Source organism: Euprymna scolopes, chromosome 8, assembly GCF_053919585.1.
Source record: "Euprymna scolopes isolate OS-2025 chromosome 8, ASM5391958v1, whole genome shotgun sequence".
In the NCBI taxonomy this organism is placed as follows: domain Eukaryota; kingdom Metazoa; phylum Mollusca; class Cephalopoda; order Sepiida; family Sepiolidae; genus Euprymna; species Euprymna scolopes.
Window position 1 is genome coordinate 87,585,188 of NC_136489.1, and position 22,500 is coordinate 87,607,687.

At 31.7% G+C, this 22,500-nt stretch overlaps 1 protein-coding gene across 1 annotated transcript in view; it reads left to right on the forward strand.

Annotated features, from left to right (window-relative positions):
• Nucleotides 1–4,854: 4,854 nt before the first annotated feature.
• Nucleotides 4,855–22,500, forward strand: part of LOC145283626 (sodium- and chloride-dependent GABA transporter 1-like) — a 279,964-nt gene continuing 262,318 nt past the window's right edge. The window contains exon 1 of the mRNA XM_080132579.1: nt 4,855–5,279. Coding sequence (XP_079988705.1) covers nt 5,141–5,279 — 139 coding nt within the window. The 5' untranslated portion in view covers nt 4,855–5,140. The remainder of the gene's footprint in view (nt 5,280–22,500) is intronic.

The window sequence follows — 22,500 nt, forward strand, 5'->3', positions numbered from 1 at the left end:
ATATATCACCGTTTCAACCATTCATAAACTACATTTAACAACATCCCAGTGAATGGTTTGACGATGATACTTACAGGATTTTAAGGTGGACGAATAAAAAGTATATTTTTATTAGAAATATTAAAGATATCCCCTCTTAACCTTACTTTTCCACCTGATTTTATTTTATCTTACTTTCTTTATCAACATCAAAATAAGCAACTGTTTTTCTTTATATTTTAAATATTTTCCAGATATATCGGCCTTACTTAAAAAATGCTACTTTTGTTTTGGGTGTCTTTAACCCTCCCCCCACCTACACTTTTTACTGATGAAGAGATTTTGTTTTATAAAATCAAATGATAAAATTATTGTCTAAGACGTATTGTCTGTCTCAATAAAAACATCGTTTCCGAAACGATCGTACAATTTATTGATTTTGTTTGTTCTTCCTTTTGAAACCGATTTGTAATTTTTAATTTTAATTATAAATTATCAATCATTTTTCTCAATATTAAAATAGTGCTAGGATATCTATGCCTATCGAGCTTATTATACATCTACATTACAACGAGCACTGTTTTCTTTTAATAGTATTAATGCATTACTAATACATTAAAATAAACTCTGCTCTTTAGACTGCTGTTCTAATCCCCTTGATATATACATATATATATATATATATATATATATATATATATATATATATATATATATATATATATATATATATGTAGCCAGTGTTAGCAAATTTCTTGTGATGAAATATATATTTATGAAATTGGATATTCCAAGCTCAGATCCTATCAGGTTTATAATTGTTATGTATGCACTAATACCATTTGGAGAAGTTTAAAAATGCAATTTTATTCGAACTGTCGATACAATGGCAACTTTTATTCAATTAATCGCATTTAATTTTGTTCATAGAATCATTTATTGTTTCTTTATCAAATAAGCCTCAAGTCAGGACCGGACTTTCGAACAGGCTGAATTGACTTGCTTTTAACTGCAGCGAGATATAGCACAAAGCCGAGTGGTGAAAAAAACAAACAATTTCCCCCAATGTGACAACCTTATTTGAGTACAAAATTAGATAAGATGGGTCCGTTGGAATTCCCTGATAGTTGCACTGATGATCAGAAACCAGATTCATCCTTCAAAAATAGAGGTAATACCTGGGAGAGTTGACTCCTACAATCAAGGCAAACCATACCTGCCTCCGACAAAAAGATTAGTCGCATTCTACTCTGTATACCATTCCCTCTCTTTCCATCTCCAGCTACGAGTTAAATTATATTATTACTTGTGGTGATATTTCCGTTAATTGACTCTTCTAATTTTGAATATTATAGTTAGATTAATTACATTTGATTGTTTATAAGCACAACGCGAGAGGGCAAGAGAGGGAGAAAGCAAGAGAAAGAGAGAGAGAGAGAGGGGGGAAGGGGAAGGAGAGAGAAAAAGAAAGAGAAGAGAGATGGAAGCGAACGTGAGACGACAACAAAAAAGTCATATGGAAACAAACGTTGATTAATTCAGCCTTAGAATAACAATAAATAAACGGAAAATATAAACACCGGCAACGGGAATTATTTAAAGTTAAACTTACATAGCAAGCTGAACCCTCTAAAAATTTTATAATCAATTATTATTATCATTATTTTAATTATGACCAGGAAATTTGGTAGTTAATCACCGCAGTAATACTATTTTTTAAACAAATATTTTTAGAAGGGGTGGTCGAGTGTGTAGAAATATATAAGGTAGTCGTTAATCTTCGACGGTGTCGTTACATTTTAACATACGGACCCAACATGTTGTGCCTGAGACAGTTGCAAGAAAACAAATAAAAGGAAGAAATTCAACTCGGCTTTTTTTTCCGGTTTCAGCAAAAGGTATTTATTACCGTTATTTTTCAAACTATCCACTTTTTTTTTACAGTTCCTTTTGCACCGACATGTGCTTAAAACTCTGCCGTGTTGAACATGTGCTTTAAAAGTCTCTCACGCCGCCACCTAACAACACGTCTATCTCACGCCGATACGGGTTGCTAGCCTCCCTCCGTCGTCCACGTGTGTTCGCCGTCACTTGTTGTCCACGTGACCTTTTTCTTTTTTCTTTTCCAGCTATTCGTCAGCTGTGATGTCACTTCGCGTACTGGCCCGATCATTTGCATATGTGTCATGCAGCTTCTGCTTCTACAAGCGATAACGGCTCTGTTACAAATCACCTGGAAATTACATTTTTACACCAAAGGGAATTAGATTTCATTTGACGTTTAATTTGCATAATAAACTGCCCTGCCCCAAGCACACATTAAACATTTAAGAAGTGGATTTACAAAATATATAATTTGAAACTCTTTGTATTTAATTAATAATATAATGTTTTATCTCGGAGTGAAGTATGGTTCTGCTTGGCGTTATGAAACCATTCCCCAGGCATTACTTTTCTATTTGCCAGTTAACTGAGATATTCGTACTGGGGAATGTTAATGGGGTCGATCACTTTAAATTTGTCAACCATTCAGAATGCCCCCCCCCCACTTTTTTTTTTTAGAGCGGAGAGGCTGGATCCTACAATAAAGTGACCTTGTGTTTAACTTTACTGCAGTGGGAGATAGTTAAAGAAATTTAATGGGATCCTCTATATGTATAACAGCTATATATGTCCTAAGGTGAAGTACTGTTGTCACATCTGGGGAGGAGTCGCTTCAATCTATAGTTGTCGCATTGCGCCAAGCTGCACGCCAACCATTTAAGCGGGGATGGTCTATAAAAACGAAATAGAACGTGCCTATTATATCATGCTCTCGTGTCTCTTGGCCGTGTCCCCAAGTGGTTTGTGTCCCACCGTTCATTTCATCTAAAACGAAAGCTCTCCCAGTGCAGACGTAAGTCTCATTTCTTTCTGGACAAATGGGCTTCATTAAGTCACCATCGTTTTCCACGGTTAACTCGTATCAATCTTCCGCAAAGTCGCGTTCCACGAATCGTTCTGTGACATGGCAGTCCACATCACGACATGTCAACGATTGCTCTCATGTTCAACCGTCTTTCTAATTTTGTTATGACAATTTATAACAACCTGCCTGTGCTCATATCTTCATAACAATGAACTCCAATTTCTAATTCTATATATTGCACTGGCCACAATTGCCAGTCCGTCTACTGTGAACCTATTATATGACATGATCCGCCCCCTTGTCAAACTTTTACAAAAAAAAAAGCAACAAAAACACTCGTCTAGCTACAACTGCTATCAACAATTTCCTCTAATTTCTATCTATGCCTAAATCTAAACGTAGGTTCCATGAAAAAAGCTTCTTCCCTAGCACTGCTCGCCTTTGGAACTCTGTTCCGCTGACATACTTTCCAACTGACTAAATTATGGTCGTCTTCAAGTCCATTGTAAACAAGTTTCTGTTGATACGTCCCCTTAAATGATCAAATTATACCCAATTCTCACCACTAACAATAACAATCCTGCTGTCCTGATGACCACGGTATACTTATTGATCCTTATCCTCGAGTGCCCATCGATAAGTGGTTATTCCCTTGTAAAAAAAAAGCATCCCCCCCAAAAAAAAACTCCAAAAAACAAACCATCTTTCTCACAGACGAAACATTCCTAGTCTTATTCTCTACTCTATCGTTATTTTGATAGCTGTTGCTCGACTGAGCTCCGATGTTTAGTTCCTCGTGATTCGTTGAGCAACAACCACTGTAATAATTTATATCCTTAATTTGTATTTCTGGAGCTAAACGGGACTTCATGAGCAGAGTTTCTTTCTAATACTTACCCGTCTAAGGGACACAATATCATGGTGCTGCTTCCCAGATGGCTAAACATGGTCGTTTTTAGCCATCCTTTCAAATAACCAAATTCTGTTCATCAATTTTAACTATTATCCACGAGGCATTTGTCTCACCATCAGCTAACAAACCCATTAACCATTATCTACGAGTGGCTTTTTGGCCATTATTAGCACAAAAAGTTAACTGAAAAGTGACAAATTCTGTTTTCAATAATGTACATTTTAAAGATGGGGGCGTATGCGTTCGCCTAAAGGATTGATAGATTTCTGTTTCTGAAGTTTGAATATTCTTGGACTCTTCGAACTACTGTTCTCATATTCAGTGTCATTTTCACAACGTTTCGGTCGATGTAACCTCCGACTTTCTTCGGGTGAATCTTATCGAACTAGGGAATTATTCTGTCAAACGTGAGAATTTTTCTGCCGAATCCGGAAATCTGCACAGAATTTCAAACAGTACCATTTAATTTTATCCACGGGGGTAGCATGCTCTCATTCCATCAGACAGGACTGGGTAGAAGTCCCAAGTAATTTGCAATTGTATATTGAGTGTCGCCTGCGCTGAATATTGAACCTTCAACCGCCAGAAGAGTGTAACCAAGTACTTTATCCATTCCGCTAAGGATGACATTCAAAATACAACTAGATTACTTAGGACTTCTACTCAATCATGACTGACGGGACGGGAGCATGCTACCCCCGTGGATTAAATAAAGGGTTGCGTTCGAAATGTTGTGAGATTCCAGAGTTCGACAGAAAGATTCGTGAGTTCGACAAGATACACCTGAAGAAGATCGAAGGTTACATCGACTGAAACATTGTGCGAATTGAGAACACACAAGATGAGTACAGTAGTTTGAATAATCCAAATAATACGAATAATAGATTTCTCCTCGGCGACTTAATTTTTACCTTCGTAATCCAATTGTTTGCACTACTTAAACGAGAAACAACAACAAGAATGATTTATATATGGAGCTATCCCCTTCCTTAATTCATTCATGAAGGCAACCACTCCCTCCCTAAGCACTTCATTGATGCGGGTGTTCGCTCCTGCTGCTACTGCCGATGCGAGTAGTAGATAGACTAAAAGAGAGAGAGAGGGGGGGGGGGTGAATAGATACTGCATAAAGACGGAGAATAACACAAGCGTCACAAGTTCAGACTCACTAGCGTCGAACGCACGAAACTAAAACACGGACAAAACCAAACTAAAAAAAAACAAACCGTCCAGTAAATTCACGGTGCTGGTTTGAAATAAACGGGAAAAAGAAGGATACAACAAAATAAAAAGACGACGGCGTTAGTTTATCTTTTTTTACCTCTCCAGATCAGGGAGAAATGACGGAGGACATTACGTTTGTGCGCCGAGAGGCGACACCCGTTCGATGGAATCTGTTACAATTTGCGCTCATCTGTTCGTACACGGTTGGCTATTCCGGCCTTAACAGCTTCCCGTTTTATCTGCTGCGACACACAGGTAGGAGGACAATGAAGATGAAGAAGAATTCGCTTCTTTATTCTTAAACAATATCTATATGTTAATGACATGTCTATATACATGTTATGTGATGTTATCGTTGTGTTAGAGTGTTTGTAGATATTTGCATTATCAATCTATCTCCATAAGTACAATTGTATCAATTAATTTATACCTGTATATATATATATATATATATATATATATATATATATATATATATATATATATATGTGTGTGTGTGTGTGTGTGTATATATATATATATATATATATATATATATATATATATATATATATATATATATATATATATATGCCGCTCCCCATTTAGGGGGTACCAAATTGGTCAAAGGGAAAATTATTCCCAACACGCATTTAGGTAAAAATGCGCTTTCGTATAAATAATTGAATTCAGTCAAGAAAGTATCGCTAACAAAAACAAATAAAAACATCTATCTATCTATCTATCTATCTATCTATCTATCTATCTCCCTCTCCCCCCCCCCTCTCTCTCTCTCTATATATATATATATATATATATATATATATATATGATCCTAGTTACCATATGCATCCATTTACGTCAATTCACATCTATTTATCTCTCTCTCTCTCTCTGCATCTCTGTCTTTCTTTCTCTCTCTCTCTCTCTCTCTCTCTCTATATATATATATATATATATATATATATACACACACATATATAATATATAATACACACACACACACGCATATATATATATATATATATATATATATATATATATATATATATATAGAGAGAGAGAGAGAGAGAGAGAGAGAGAGAGAGAGAGAGACTGAGAGAGAGAGAAAAGAAATATATTACGCCTTCTCTATACATATTTCTATCTATCTATCTATCTATCTATCTATCTATCTATCTATCTATCTACTTTTCTTTCTCTCTTTACCAATGCAAATGCATACATGATCATATTCGCAAAATGCAGATATTTCACTGTTTACATTTTGTGCTAAAATTTAAATTTGTTCGTATCACCACCTTGCGACTAAGAAGTATGAGTTTCTTCACGTCTAAAGAAAAAAATATAGTAGCATAAACATATAGTAATGGCAAGTAAGCTACATTTGTGTTTCATCCAGTAAATAATTCGTCAGACTAAAATCGTTGCCATAAGCATATCTGTGTACTAGTAGGCAGCCGTATTGAGCACTGTTGAAATACTAAAACGAAAATATATATTTCGTATATATTCTTATAATAAAAGTATAATAAACAGTAATTATCCAGATCATGTGCAACAAATTATGTGCGTAAATGAAAGTTTCTATCTATCTATCTATCTATCTATCTATCTATCTATCTATCTATCTATGTGTGCCTTTGTGTGCATGCGTGTGTGTATGACAGAAGATCTGACCACCATCGATACCGTCGATCATTAGCAAGTAGGTGGAGAGTTTTCTGTAACGCATACATAAATAAATATAGTCTTATATATTTTTTATTTTTTTATTAACAGTTGAACATTTTGCTGGGATTATTCCCCACCAATCTCTCTCTATCTCTCCCACCCCACACATATGCACGTACATAACGTTATGTATGGATTAAATACTTTTTATTATGTAACTACAAAAATCTTTGGACCATTATTAATTTGAATATGAATAGTAATAGATTTATTATTGCTATTATGTTACTCTTATACTCTCCTTCCCTCTCTCTCTCTCTCTCTCTCTCTCTCTCTCTATATATATATATATATATATATATATATATACATATATATATATATATATACATATATATATATATATATATATATATATATATATATATATATATATATATATATATATATACTAGCAAAAGTACCCGCCGTTGACTGGGTTCAAAAACAGCCTACAGAAAATGGACTTTTTTTTTTTTTTGGAAGGGTTGTAAAGAGATAGCTTCGAATTTGGGGGTATCAAAACCAAAGCAAAATATGATGAAAGTAAAAATAAAATAGATAAACCCCATAATTTATTATACCATACCTGTTCACACTGAAACACTTATCACAATATTCTGTGGATCTATATTAAAAAACCTTGTTAAACTTTGTGACATATTTCCATTCTATGGAGGTCAGACGCGAACGAACACCCCATAATTTTATTATACCATATTTCTTCAAACTGAAACATAATTATCAAAGTATACTTACGCAGATAGATATGAAAAGTCTTTATTAAAGTTTGTGCCTATTTCCATTATAAGGAGGCCAGGCGCGAATGCAGACCCCGCAATTTTATTATACCATCCCTATTTAAGTTAAAACATACTTATTAAAGTATTATTATGTACATCTATATTAAAAACACTTGTAAACGTTTTTTTTTTATTTTTAAATTTTTTATTTCTATACTATATACATCTTCTATCATTATATGTAATCAGTTTTCTATAATAGTCAACCATATAGGAGCCTATTCGTGACCAGACACACACACACACACACACACACACACACACACACACACACACACACACACACACACACACACACACACACACACACACACACACACACAGAGACATTCAGCTTTATATTATATTATATATATATATATATATATATATTTCTGTGGAAATATACTTTATTTCCTTATAATATATACCAATCCTTATTTAAGAAGCTCAATGTAATTAAAAGCAATATAATGAATGAATGACAACAGTCTATATTCAAAGTTCATAATGTTGACCATCTTACAATTTATTCTTTTAATTCACTTGATATTTACAATTCTTAAGAGTATCTGTTTCATAACACAAAATCAATCACTTAAGGTATTTACAGCTTCTGTTTCAATTTTCGGATTTTAATCATGTCAAAACGCACTTTATCTCCTATTGATGGATTGATTGTTGTTATTTCTTCTGATGAGTTAAGGCATAAAAGATTTCCTGATTGATATAATAATTAAGTGATTGATTTTGTGCTACGAAAAACGTAGTGTAAAGAATTGTAAATGTCAATTGAATTAAAGGAATACATTTTAAGATGGTCAATATCATGAATTTTGGAATATAGACTTTTGTCATACATAATTTCAAGGTTATGAGGGCTTTTGAAACATAAAAACGGTGTTATTTTTATATTTAATATATATATATATATATATATATATATATATATATATATGCTATGGTTTCAAATGATCTGTAATAACAGTAAGAGGAGACTTGATTCTAATATTTCTCATATGTTATATCTCCCCTCTTTCGGAAATGGGGTACGATTATGTATGTTTTCAGTATTAAATAATTTTTACACACTGTGAAATTTACTTTCTCTATTAAAACCAGATATTTAGTAATTCATATGCAAAACTATGAAAAAAATAATTGACTATGATTGAAACATTTTATGGCTATAAAAAGTGCCAAAAATTTGCCCTGGATAAGAGATGATCCCCTTAATGTGCGACCTTAAGGGCAAATGTTACATAAACCACTATATAATTCAAGTCATTACTTTTTCAACGAGCATTCATTTGTTAAATTCTGATCAATAGTCGCTGAGATTTGGAACTTATAAAATTGCCTCCAAAAGTGGTATATATATATATATATATATATATATATATATATATATATATATATATATATATATGTATGTATATATATATATATATATATATATATATTACAGTTTTATCTGCTTAGTTACACATGTTTCGGTTACCGAATCGTATCAACGACCCAATAAGACTTTAAGCAGATAAAGCGGTTATAAAAAATACTTATTTCCTCTGCAATAGTATTGAGCACTGTCTTCAGGTTTTTACTAATTACCATTTTTGCTATATATATATATATATATATATATATATATATATATATATATATATGGATATATTTATACTTGTAGCCAAATTGAATATTGAAATGCTCATATCTTTGGTTCTATGGGACGAAACTATATAAAAATTTGCAGGCTGTTTGAAGATTATAATATTATTCTAAAATTAAAATTTTAGTAAAATTGATAAAATGAACCTATATTTTCAAACCAATAAAATATGCCCAAATTTGCCTACCTTTATATATAGTGTCCTGGCAGGTAGCTTCAGTTTTGCTGCTTCGGTTGACCCTCTTGTCGCCTTGCTAGGCCACTAATATATTACAAACACTGCATTTTTCTTATGGATTTTTATGACTCTCTGACTAGTTGTTTGATTAATATATACCATTCAACGGTACGCGTATAAAACGTACCATATAATCAATAAAATAATCTGAATGTTATATAAATATACTTGTGGTAATGGAATTGTTTACTAACCACACACACACACACGCACGCACATACACACACATGCACATAGAGAGAGAGAGAGAGGGAGAGAGAGAGAAGAGAGAGAGAGAGAGAGAGAGAGAGGTAATCTCGATCTGTCTTTTATAAAATCTGTTAATTCAATAATATCCATTCCGTCGATTATTTCTCCTCTCCATTATGTTTCCTTTAAATTGCCAACAAATCCTTTAAACCTCCATATCTTCACTACCTGACCATCAGCAATCTAGTGACTTCTTTATTTCCAATCCTCCGTAAAGTTATTAATTCATGAATTTATTTTATCATCTGCCTCCATACTAACTGATAAACTGCAAATAAATAAAACGTCTATAACATTTTAACATATGTCAGTAAACCATGGTAGTTTTCAGACTTACCTTTAATTGCTACCCCCCCCCATTAAATATAAGCATCTGCGACATAAATTAGATTATCCGTAAACTGAACAATCTCGTGGATAACAGATTATGACTCTAACATCAAAATAAATATAACCCAATTACATCACTTTATAGCGTATTAATATTTACCATTAAGTAACAATGCTAATTCTGCTTTGCCCGGGAGGGTTTTTACTTTCATTTCTCTTCCGCGTTTTTCTTCCTTTCTTTCTTTCTTTCTTTTTCTTTCTTATTCTGCCGCTCTATTTATTTTTTTACCGAATTATTTTTTAAGTAGAGTCTTGAAAACTGACTTTAATTATTACGGTGTCGTTTGGTCATTAAAGTATGTTTTTGAAGCGCACGTATATATACATAAGAACAAAGAATTAATAAAACAAGTTAAAAAACACTTTAACAAAAGTTAAAAACATATTTAATTTTCAAAAAGGAGATCCAATTAAGTATATATACACAAATTAAGTATATATATATATATATATATATATATATATATATATATATATATTTCATATATATATATATATATATATATATATTTCATATATATATATTTCAGACACACACACACACACACACACACACACACACACACACACATATATATATATACATATATATATTTCAGATAAAAATATCCAAAAGTAAAAACCATTGAATTTAACGAGGTTGATAGTACTCAATAAAATGAGCAAGATATCATTCTATTCAGTTTTGGTAAATAATTGTAATTTTGTAATATATATATATATATATATATATATATATATATATATATATATATATATATATATATATATATATATATAATTTATAAAAGTATATATGGCAGTAAGTTATAAAAATATATATGGAAATTAAGATATATATATATATATATATATATATATATATATATATATATATATATATATCAAAGTGAAAGTGTCTGTGTATCTGTGTGTCTGTGTACATTTCCCTTCGCAATAACTCTGTCAATTTTTAATCTACAGACTCGAAATTTGATATACAGGGTACTGAGATTTGGGAAAATCGATGTGAACGGTTTTTGGCCAGAAATATGGCGATTAAGGGGTCAAAGGTCAACGATTTGACCTTTGAGAACTCTACCAAACTCCTCCGACAATTTTGGGTTTATGCACTTGAAATTTTAGATATAGGTTCCTTGGACATGGATCTAACTTAATAACTTGATTTAAGCCCAAAACAATACATTTTAAGGGGTCATAATAGGGGTCAAAGTTAAAAACATATTAACCTCTGCGGTCTCTTCCAAATTACTCAGACAATTTCTGGTCTAAATATTTGAACTTTTACATAAAGGGTATTCAGAGATAGGGTAAGCTTTTTCATCAGTTTGGATCGAAAATTTTTAGTTACCAATATATAAATGTATGTATGTATGTCTGTTTGCATGTCTGCCTTAAACTTTCAATAGAGGCGACGAATTTTACCAAGATCAATATCCATTTAAAGTTCGATTTTTCATACGACAAATATCGAAAAATTGGCTAAAAACATTAATATCTTCCCCTTCAACTAGGCACTTTTCTACAGGGGGGGGGGTCACTTTCTTCGCCGATATTTTTGAAAGTTATCCTCTCCTTTAGATTGTCTAGCCTTAATTTCAAAAAATGTCGCTTCCGGTTTGGCGGTGGTCGTAACAGCAGAAACGTTAGGTTTACCCCGTTCTTTTCCTCCTTTGCGATACGGGTTCGAAACTGCCTTCCTACTACCACTTTTTTTTTTTGCTCAACATACACATCCAAACACCCGGGCAACGCCGGGTGCCCATGCTAGTATATATATATATATATATATATATATATATATATATATATATACACACATACAGGGTGACCGAAAACAAACGGGCCTCAACTCTAATTAGGCCCCGTTTCTTAGTGTTTTGTCCGAATGAAATGAAACTTTGGTCATAACTAGTTTATTATATTCAAAACATCACATCAAAACACTAGGGTCTTTGGCCTTTTTTTTCTCCGTTCTACAGTATATGTTCTAGATGGCCTCCATTTAGCTATTGTTTTTTTTTTTTTTTGGGTCACCCTGTATATATGCAAACGTTTACGTAAAATGTTTGCTTCATATTTAATTCAATTTTAATTTATGTTTGCTTTTTAATCTCTTAGCCAAAAAGTGACATAACAAGGTAGCTAGTCAAAATGTCCGTTGGCTATAATATCTGTTTGTCAAAAGGTCCTTGAAATTTTTACTTGTTTACGAAGAATCCGATATGCATTCTGGTTGATTTAATTTTGTAATTAATGTTTGAAAATTTGGGTTAAAATGGTATTAATTTATGCTACTGCATAAATGATAAAAAAATATATATCGATTATTAATCGAGAAAAATGTTGTGCAAGTCACGTAGTTGCCACGACACAAGCATACGATACATGGGCACACGATTTAATATAGAGATGAGACAGTTTGTGTATAACTCGTTTCATGATGTGTTTATGAAGCTGCTGCATCTTTCGTGCACATTTATATTCATAAGCACAGGAATTGTCTCTCTTTATAAAAAGTTTGGTATGTTTATTTATTTGTATGAGTATGAGTCACCCCTAAACTAATTAATCGATCGTTGTGGATTTTGGAATGTAGCTGTTAAACGTAAGGTGCATAATGGTTTCTATGTTTAATTTAATTCAGTTTTATGCATCAGGAGCTAAGAGGAGGTGGAAATCGTGGACATTCAAATATATATTTGACATTAATAAATATTCGCCATATTTGATCTTTTTGAGCATTCGAAAGGAGTTTTAGGGGAAATAATATAGGCACAATTTCCGATTTGAAAATTCAAATAGATCAGATTTGTATATTATTTTATTATTAATTTATTTTTATTTATTTATTTATTTATTTGTTCTATAATAAGAGTAAAAATAAAATAATATATAATACCATTCGCAACATATTTGACTATAGAAGACCAGATACGAACACAAAATTTACGATGCCATAAAATCCAACCTTGATTGCCCTTCAGGGTCCGTGGCGTTAGGTCTGTACTGTTCCAAGTGAGAATTGTCTGAAGATAGCGATTTCAATCCTACTCAAAGAAAACGAGAGGATTAGTTAGCCAAAACGTGGTGAGATAACAACAACTATAGAAGGCAGTAATTGCTGGAAATGCAATTAGGAGACTCAGTATTCATATCCCATCGCGGTTTCCCACCTGAAGAAGGCCAGGGGATAAGTTGGCCGCAACGTGGCGAAACAACAACAACTATGAGGATGAGAATAAAAATCCTCAAAGAAATTAATACACATCAAATTTGCATTGAATTTCACCCGTAGTCATTAGATAAAATTTATTTTATATTATAAAAAAAATACAGACAACAAGCCTTGTAATGAAAAACAACGTTTCGCAAACAAATGACCTGTTGGAAAGGACCAATGTAGTTTACAAATTTAGCTGCCCAATAGGAGAGTGTATCTCCAATATTAGTAGCTATGTTGGTTCAACAACTAACACATTGTCGCGAAGATTGACTCTCCACCTCTCTGACTCTAGCTCCATATCACAACATTTGAAAGGACATGGCTGCCAACATTCGGAATTTCGAAGAATTATGGTAGAAAATACAAGAGTATTGCAGAGTGAGAGAAATGTAAATAGGCTAAGAATACTCGAAGCATTGTACATTAAAATAAAGAAGCCTCAAATAAATAATATTAATTATGAGTGCAGCCGGAACATTTTGAAATGTTTGGGATAAATGTTTAATAATGTATATATGTGTTTGTATATATAAATCTGTTTAATATATGTAAAAAAAAAAAAAAAGTCCGCCCACTTAACTTGTAACAAATTACCACGTGACTAGGAAAAAAAATATAAGTAAATTAAAAAAACAATCCCTACATTTATTTCTACAATATGCCTGAGGATGATAGAAGTACTTCTGTCGAAAGCGCTCGCGATTATGGATCCAACATATACAATTTCGAGAAAAACACAAAAAGGACTATTCGAAGATTGGAGAAATAATTCCGTGCTATTCAATAATATTTGTCTCTCTCTCTCTCTCTCTCTCTCTCTCTCTCTCTCTCTCTCTATATATATATATATATATATATATATATATACGCACGCACACACACACACACACACACACACACACACACACACACACACACATATATATATATATACATATATATATACGTGTATGTGTGTTTTGTAGAGGTTGAGCAATTTCATTATACGAATGTATGGCTTATTCTAAAGATTAATTTTTGCATTTATAATTTAAATACAATTTCAGGCGTGTGGACCCCGCGGTTCACACATATGTGGCGTGATCTAGCGGTCCAATTGTTACAAACTATACACATTTAAGTAGGCTGTATTTCAGTAATAACGTATCAAATGTTGTCTTCCAAGTTATCTATTGTGGCTGGTTTACCAGCGTAGACATGGGGCATTACATATCCTTCAAGCAAATAATAATGAGGTTTAAGGGAACGAGGCGGCTAGTAGATAGGTACATTTCATGAAATTATACGTTCATCAAATTTGCACAGTTTACAAACAGGTCTCAGTCTTTTCATAGTGAATTGCCAAACAAAACCTCCAAATAATCGATAGTTATATATATAAAAAAATGGATTAAGAATAATATTTTGATGAAAATTATTATATTTAATTATTTAATTATTATTGTGAACACTTTGATTAGGACAAACGAATTATATCATCCTGGCAGTACAATATATTTTTCTACATTTAATTGGACACTTTAGATGCAATTAAATGTATGAGTTTGTATTAAAACAATATTTACACCTCTTACTAGCGCAGCTGAACAGATAAACAAAGGATTAATGACATTGGTTTACAAGAGGATGTAAATTGAAACACATTGGTAGGTTGCTTAGTTGTTTGATCTATGTACAAACTTGTTCTGTCAAAATCAAAAGTTTATCCATTTTGATTTTCGCTTGGCAGAGAAGCACTAGGTGTATCAGAATTGGTAATTAAAAATGCCGTATATGAACTTGTATAAATCATCTTACTATCTTTCGAAGCTTATAACAACTTGAAAAATGTAATTCAACCCCGAAATTTTTTTCAATTAAAGGAGTAAAGACCAAAATTTAAAAAAATAACAAGTTTAATAGCAAATTGTGCAATATTTGTTTTTTTTAAAATCGGTTTTCTTTAAAAAATATTTAAAGAAAATTAACGAAATCTTACTTACTTCGATTATAAAAATATATATAAATTCCAAAAATAATTTACCTATAAAAAATTCTATTCAATGTGTAGTTCCATTGTTCATTGTTAAGAATTTATCCATATTTATACTTATATTCCATGTCCTTTTTAAATAAAATACTTTTTTAAACAAGGATTAAAAAAACAAAAAACAAAAAAAAAACGCGAACTTATTTTTTAACTTTTCAAATAAAGGGAGACAAATCATTGATTTTTTTCGCGATTATCTTACAGTGAGTTATAAACGCCAGAATTAATATGTGTTTTCATTGCGTGCTGTTAACCAAAATTAGTATTTTTGGGTCTCCGTAGCTGAAAAAAAGCACACATTCACTTATAAGTTTTTACCGTTGAACGGAAAACCCAGTCGACCGATGTTTTTAAAAATTCTCTAATCAAAAACTCGCGTATTTCATTAATTATATTTTATTTCTACTTTATCGAGTGATTTTTTTTAAAATATCTAAAAAAAGAAAACATTGAATGAAATAGAAAACATTCTCGTCAGCGTCTGGTATTTACTTGACGATATAAGCATAACATGAGCTTTCATTTTAAAAAAATCAACGTGGTTTAAAAAAAAGGTTTTACAATTTGGACTTTACAGGTAAATTTCATAAAAACACTTCTTTTTTGTTTGTTTTAAATTAGAATATTTTATTTATTGATCTTTTATCTTCAATTTGTGATATATAAAACTTTGTTGAGTAAATTAATTATTTAGATTTTAATAGACATTTCAAAATGGGGGGGGTGAATTAAAAACAAACGTTTATCTAAAATATTATATTCAGTTTATTGGAAAAAGCATAAAATTTCACATTGACCCTGAAAATATTGTAAAAATTGAACCAATAGAAAGATTTTGATAGATTTTTAAAGTTTAAAGATTGAAAAAATTCACTCGCAAAATTCAATTGATTTCATGCGTAAAAAAATGGCACCGGCACTTTGTAAACACTGTTTTTTTAAAAATAAAAAATAATATTCCTATAATTTTTTAAACAACTTTAATAGTTTATTTTGGAAGTATATTCCATACAGAAAATAAACAACCCACTTTAAAAAGAGAAATTACGAGTTTTTTTTTTTTAATATTTTATTCGCAGTTTTCTGTTAGAGGTGTCAAAACTTCCCCCCAAATTCTGATACACCTATAGAAGCAGTCGCTCACGGTATCGGGCCAAAGCTCATTCTCTCCTTTATTTTATTTTTTATTTCTGCTTTTCGTTTAACTCTCCATAACATGGCTCATACACATCGGAGCCTTTTCTTACATTTATGGGTCTGTATGAACTGATATTTCCCAAGCTTACAAACGGACTTTACCATTTGGAGAACAGATGATACAACATATCCTATTAATTACCATTCAACCTTAATCTCGACCCATCTATTTTTTAAATTTTGATAATCCTACGTTCATTTTCCTAATTGGTTTTCATGTTATATATTCTTTGGACTTATATATCTATATATTATTTTCTTAAAAATGACTTCCCACATTGCTATGTTTTCAATTCATGTGCTGACCATCAAAATTATAGCCAGCGTATTACTGTTTTATTTTGCTCACTGTTTTTCCTTTAAGGGGAGGAACCATTCTTTGATCCTCTATAGAGTGGGGAAATTTTCATTTGTATCCCTTCTATCGAACAATAACCGTAGTAATGTAGTAATTTCTAATTTACTTTGAATTGATTTTCAAAGTAAATTAAGTTTCCATTTAATCTGAATGCTTTATGTCGTATATTGAACATTTTCATCTGGTTAAGATTATCCTATAAATATTAATTTTCATATAAATATTATATTCTCTTTTAGTTTCCAAAATCATTCATTTTGTAATCTTTAATTACTGAAATATATATATATATATATATATATATATATATATATATATATATATATATATATATATATATATATATATATATATAATTGAAAAGATTGAGCAATAATTACATATAGCGATGGATATACGGATGTGAACAGCATGAGACGTATAGATATAAACTAGCAGGACCTGTGTACAGATATTTCCCGGAATTTTGATACAAACCAAGAACAGATTCTGTAAAGTATCCGCCCCCAAAACAAATTAAACTACCCTTGCAATTGGGGGTCCCTGCCGACCCTGGAAAATTGCAGGTATTAGCGACCGTAGTCGAAATGAAATCATCTAGCTTCCACTATGGAACATTATCTGGTAGTGGTAGCAAGCAGAAACCACTGGCCGTGATTATCAGCATTGGTCGTTACTGCGATTAATGCTGGTTATGGACGATCACTTGCGGATACTAGCGTTTACTAGTGGGTACTGGTTGCTTTGCAACTGGAACACACCGGTGGCCATGATCAGTGTCGGCCTCTCTTGGAATGTTCTTAATTGAAATCGTAAGTCTTCAACTGGTGGGCACTTCCATCCACTGGCTGTCACTGAATACCTATGGCGGAGATTCATGATCACTGGCAATTAGTGCTGTATTGGGGCAGTTACTTGTATTTACTGGCGTGTACTGGTGGACCTTGGCTACCTTTACACCTGTCATTGTCGATTCCCGAGAAATATTGTCGATCACTGACGACCATGACCATGGGACTACTCTGAAATTAAATTTAAGCGGTTATTTGTGTTTACTGTTGCGCACCAGGTTTCTCTGCAATGATCAGTGTCGGTCCGTATTAGACTGTGGCTACTGTCACAGGGGCGGACACTGGCAGGCAAGTCACGTGTCTTCAAATGTCGGGCATTGTCATTCAGTGGCGGACACCATCATCCATTGATCTCTTAAGGTGATTACTACTACTAATACTAGTAATAGTAGCAGTAGTAGTAGTAGTAGTAGTAGTAGTAAAAACAACACTACATATCTTTTCATTAAATTGTTTTGTAAAAATACTGAATAATTAAAAAAAAAAGTGTCCGTTTTCCACATAAGCACATTTGGAAAACATAGAACTGTTTGTTTAGTAAAAAAATATGGATACGCTATTTTTTCAAATTGTTAGATGAAAGAACTGAACAGTTATAAAAATATGTGTTCATTTTCCACGCAATCGCCTCTTTCAACGATTTTAATCTGTTTTAGTATTATAATAATTATATTACTTTATTTAATATTTGTTGATTTCTTTGTATTTTTTTTTAGAAAAATCGAATACACTGTTTTAAAAAAATGTATATTACTAAAAAATATTTTCTGAAAGAAAAAAAAAACGAACAGAACACATGCGGATTCCATGTAAAGTATTGCTGAAACAATTGCCCAAAACTTATTTTTACGATAATTTATTTATTTATTCTGTTTTATTTTGTGTATGTGTGAACATTTTCTTTTTTATTGAAATATTTTTTTAATCAAAAATACTTTTGGTGCAAATTAGAAAACAATGAAACATGGCTGCCAGCGATTTTAAAGTAAAACAGGAAGTCTGATTTGGTAAGCGGAACATTTTTACATTAGTAAGCGGTTTTCAGATGACACTGTCTGAGTTGCCTACGCTTTTATTCTACCGAAAACTAATAATAGCAATAAATAACAGATGTAATAGTAGTACTATTACCAACAACAACAACAACAACAACAATAATAATAATAATAATAACAACAACAATAATAATAATATTGAAAATGCTACAGAGAAGCATCACATGAAATCACAACAACTTAATTTTTTTTTGTGTGTCACCAAAAACTGACACCACACTAAAAGGAGGAGGATCAAGGAGGATGGAAAGACAGAGGAGAGAAAGCACTAGCAGGACCTCTGTTGGACGAGTGCAAAGAGGACAGCGACCTTGAGGAGGCTTGTTGCCACCCAAATTCCTGTGAAGACCAATGGTCGCCGCCAATGAGAAATCAATGGTAAGCGGTTGCTGCAATTACGTAAATCCGTTTGCAATGGTTATCGGCAGAGATGGAGAGTACTGGAAATCTGGGGAGACTTCTTGTCACTCAGACTCCAGAGAATGCTACAAGTTGTTCTCAAAGAGAAATATTTGAGGATGGCCTGTGTGACTACACCTAGAGAGTAAAATAAAAATCACTGAGATTCCAGAGAACACCGCAAGTTGTTATCAAAGCGAAATCTTTGATGATGGCCTGTGTGACTACTCCTAGTGAGTAAATAATAATTAGAGTAATAAAGTAGTAAGACAGTGTAGGAACTGTATACGGTATTGTGTTGATAAATAATCTAACAATAATAATCTGGTTTTCTGATTTATAAGCAGAATGATTTATGTGAATGATTGTTTTGTATTGAAAGAAAAGTAAAATAATAAGTCGGAAAAGTTACAATACGATTTGTGTTAAGAATTTTTTGATTTGCGAACGTATTCGAAAGCGAGACCGAGAAAGGTTTTTTTTTCTATACGCGCTCCCAATTTGAAGAAAGAGTGGTTACAACATTAAGGGATTTATCTAACTAATGATTGCCGGCTATTACATCATTCTGCTAAACTAAGATCTAAACGGGAGCGTTCGTTATTTGTTAGTTTTAAGCCAACATAATATGTATTAAGTTAATTCATTTAAGAAGTTAAATAATTTATAGGTGGTATATGGCTAAGTTGACTTTGAAAATGAGACTTCAATCACTGAACTATTTGTTAACATTTCGATTCCTAGTTTTTTTTTCTGTAATTTTTTTATTTCTGTAATTTTTAAGTTATGAATAAAAAAAAACTAAACTAAAATTTAATATTACCTTTATGTTTAATATAGGAAAGCGTCGTATGTTATTCGTACGACGTTTTGGACGATGTATCCTCCACGTTCAGGTACGTCTTGTCGAGCTCTGGAATCTGAGCGGAATTTATTATTTATTTCCCTATTGTGTCGATAGTTGGAGGGAATGTTACCATTTTATTATATATAGAGATATAGATAAAAAGATAGATAAATCAACCTTTGAACATTTGGCACAATCAATTGATCTATAAGATGTTCTCAGTTCACCGGAACTAATAATTAAGTCAGTATTTATTTATGAATAAAAACACCTTGGATCAAAGCAATTAACGACTTAGTTTCTAATCAGATAATTGACTCTATTCAACACTAAAAATAAGTTTTTCAGACGATTTCTGGTCTTTAAAGATTAATTTGTTACTTAGTTGCAAAGGTCATCATTTGTTCTATTATTGACATCCGAAAAATAAATATAGAAAATTAGAAGAATACCCGTCCGAGGATGGAGAAAATTAATTGCCGCTCAGAAAACTTGTACACCACTTTTAAGTCCCTCGCAAAAACTAAAATCAAAATATGATGATACTAAGTCTAGAACTCTTATCCTAATTTTAATAAATATCCATTACATGATTTTGATCCTAGAAAATGCCTAAAATGTAAAAGTTATGACCTAGGAGGCGAAAGAATAACAAAATAGAAAGTTTTTGAACAAAATAAAAAATAAATTATCTCTGCTAATTATAATTTATAATTATAAGTATATGCGTTGACATGACATGTTTCACATTCGATGGTCTCTGCTACAAACAGTAATGTGAACTTCCCATGGGTAACCCCCTAAGTGGGGTCTTGGCTTGTCTATTTTTGGAATTCATAGAAACCGAACCCATGAAATATAAATTGCCCAAGTGCACTTCCGACTATATATACATAGATGACATCTTAATTTTTCTCCTACTGTCTTCCAAAATAAAGAATATCACTAATAAATTAAATGAAATCGAACCGACTATAAAATATACGTATGAAAGAGAAAAAACAACCTCATACCTTTTCTGAACATAAATACCATAAATAACAATGATCATCTAAGTTTTAAAGTCTATCGGAAAGTAACGAATAAAAACGATTACATACATTTTTATTCTCATCACGATGATAGAGTGAAAAAAGGTATTCTAATAGGATTTTTTCTTAGGGCCTCGAGAATATGCAGTAAAGAATATATCAAGGGAGAATTTGAATATATTGAACGTACATTTATGAACTTACAATACCCTCAACACTTTTTGACAAATACAAAAAGGAAAGCACCAAATATTTACCATAACCGAAGCCGAGACGATTCCCTAAACAGCCAGACACACGACAGATAATTAACATTACCAACTAATAAAAACAACGACACCATCCATAAAACCCTAAATAAGACAGGCATTCAAATAACAAAACTAACTTCTTTAACAATTAGGGATCTAACATGTAAAATTATGACTAATACGAGCACTAACATCAATGCCGGAATATATTCCATACCCTGCCTTAATTGAAGAAAAATATACGTAGGAGAAACTCAACGTAATTTAAATAAAAGAATATATGAACACAAAAGATATGTAAAAAACAACAACACACTCAACGCTATATTTTGTCACATCATGGAGAAAGACCATCATTTTCATTTTAACAAAGCGACTTTCCTTAAACACATACATAACAGATCCACACGACGTTTAATTGCGTCAGTTATAATCTCCTATTCGAACAATATAATTAAACAAACAAAGGATTTTTTTCCACGTAGCTCCCTATCTGTCGAAAATAATTATTAAATTATAATTATTTAATCACAGGTTAAACATGAAATAAAATGAAACGAGATTTCGAAGGGAGTTTTTTTTTTTAAATTAGAGAAAATTGAATTGGTACTAACTTGAAAGATGGAGTCTAAAAATAAGAATAGAAAGTGATAAAATGGCGTCTAAAAATAGACAGTGATAAAATAAAATACAGTACATAAGTACAATAAAAATAATAAAATTAATTGAAATTACGAATGGATCTTTATATATATATATATATATATATATATATATATATATATATATATATATATATATATATTTATATATATATAAAGTTTTCACAAAGACAAGACTACAACAAAAATTTATAGAACTTATTGTGTATTATTGGAACGTTATAATTGTTTCGACACCATTTGGACAATTTCAAACTTTATGTTATTCAAAAATATTCCAGACTAGCACCTCATCAGACGGTAAAAAAACACTGATTAATACATAACTGATCAGATTTCGATTTGTCATTTATTATACAAAGCAGTTGAGCCTATATCCCCCCTTTACATGTTTATTTGGTTTAATCATTTTCCGATTGCACTAGAATATGAATCGCCCTATTTTCGTATTCCTATTTTTTAGATTTATATTTCAACTAATTATTTGTCTTTATATTACCTTAGTCCTCCGTGTGTTTTTAACCCAATTAAATTGTTTTTACCTAAAATA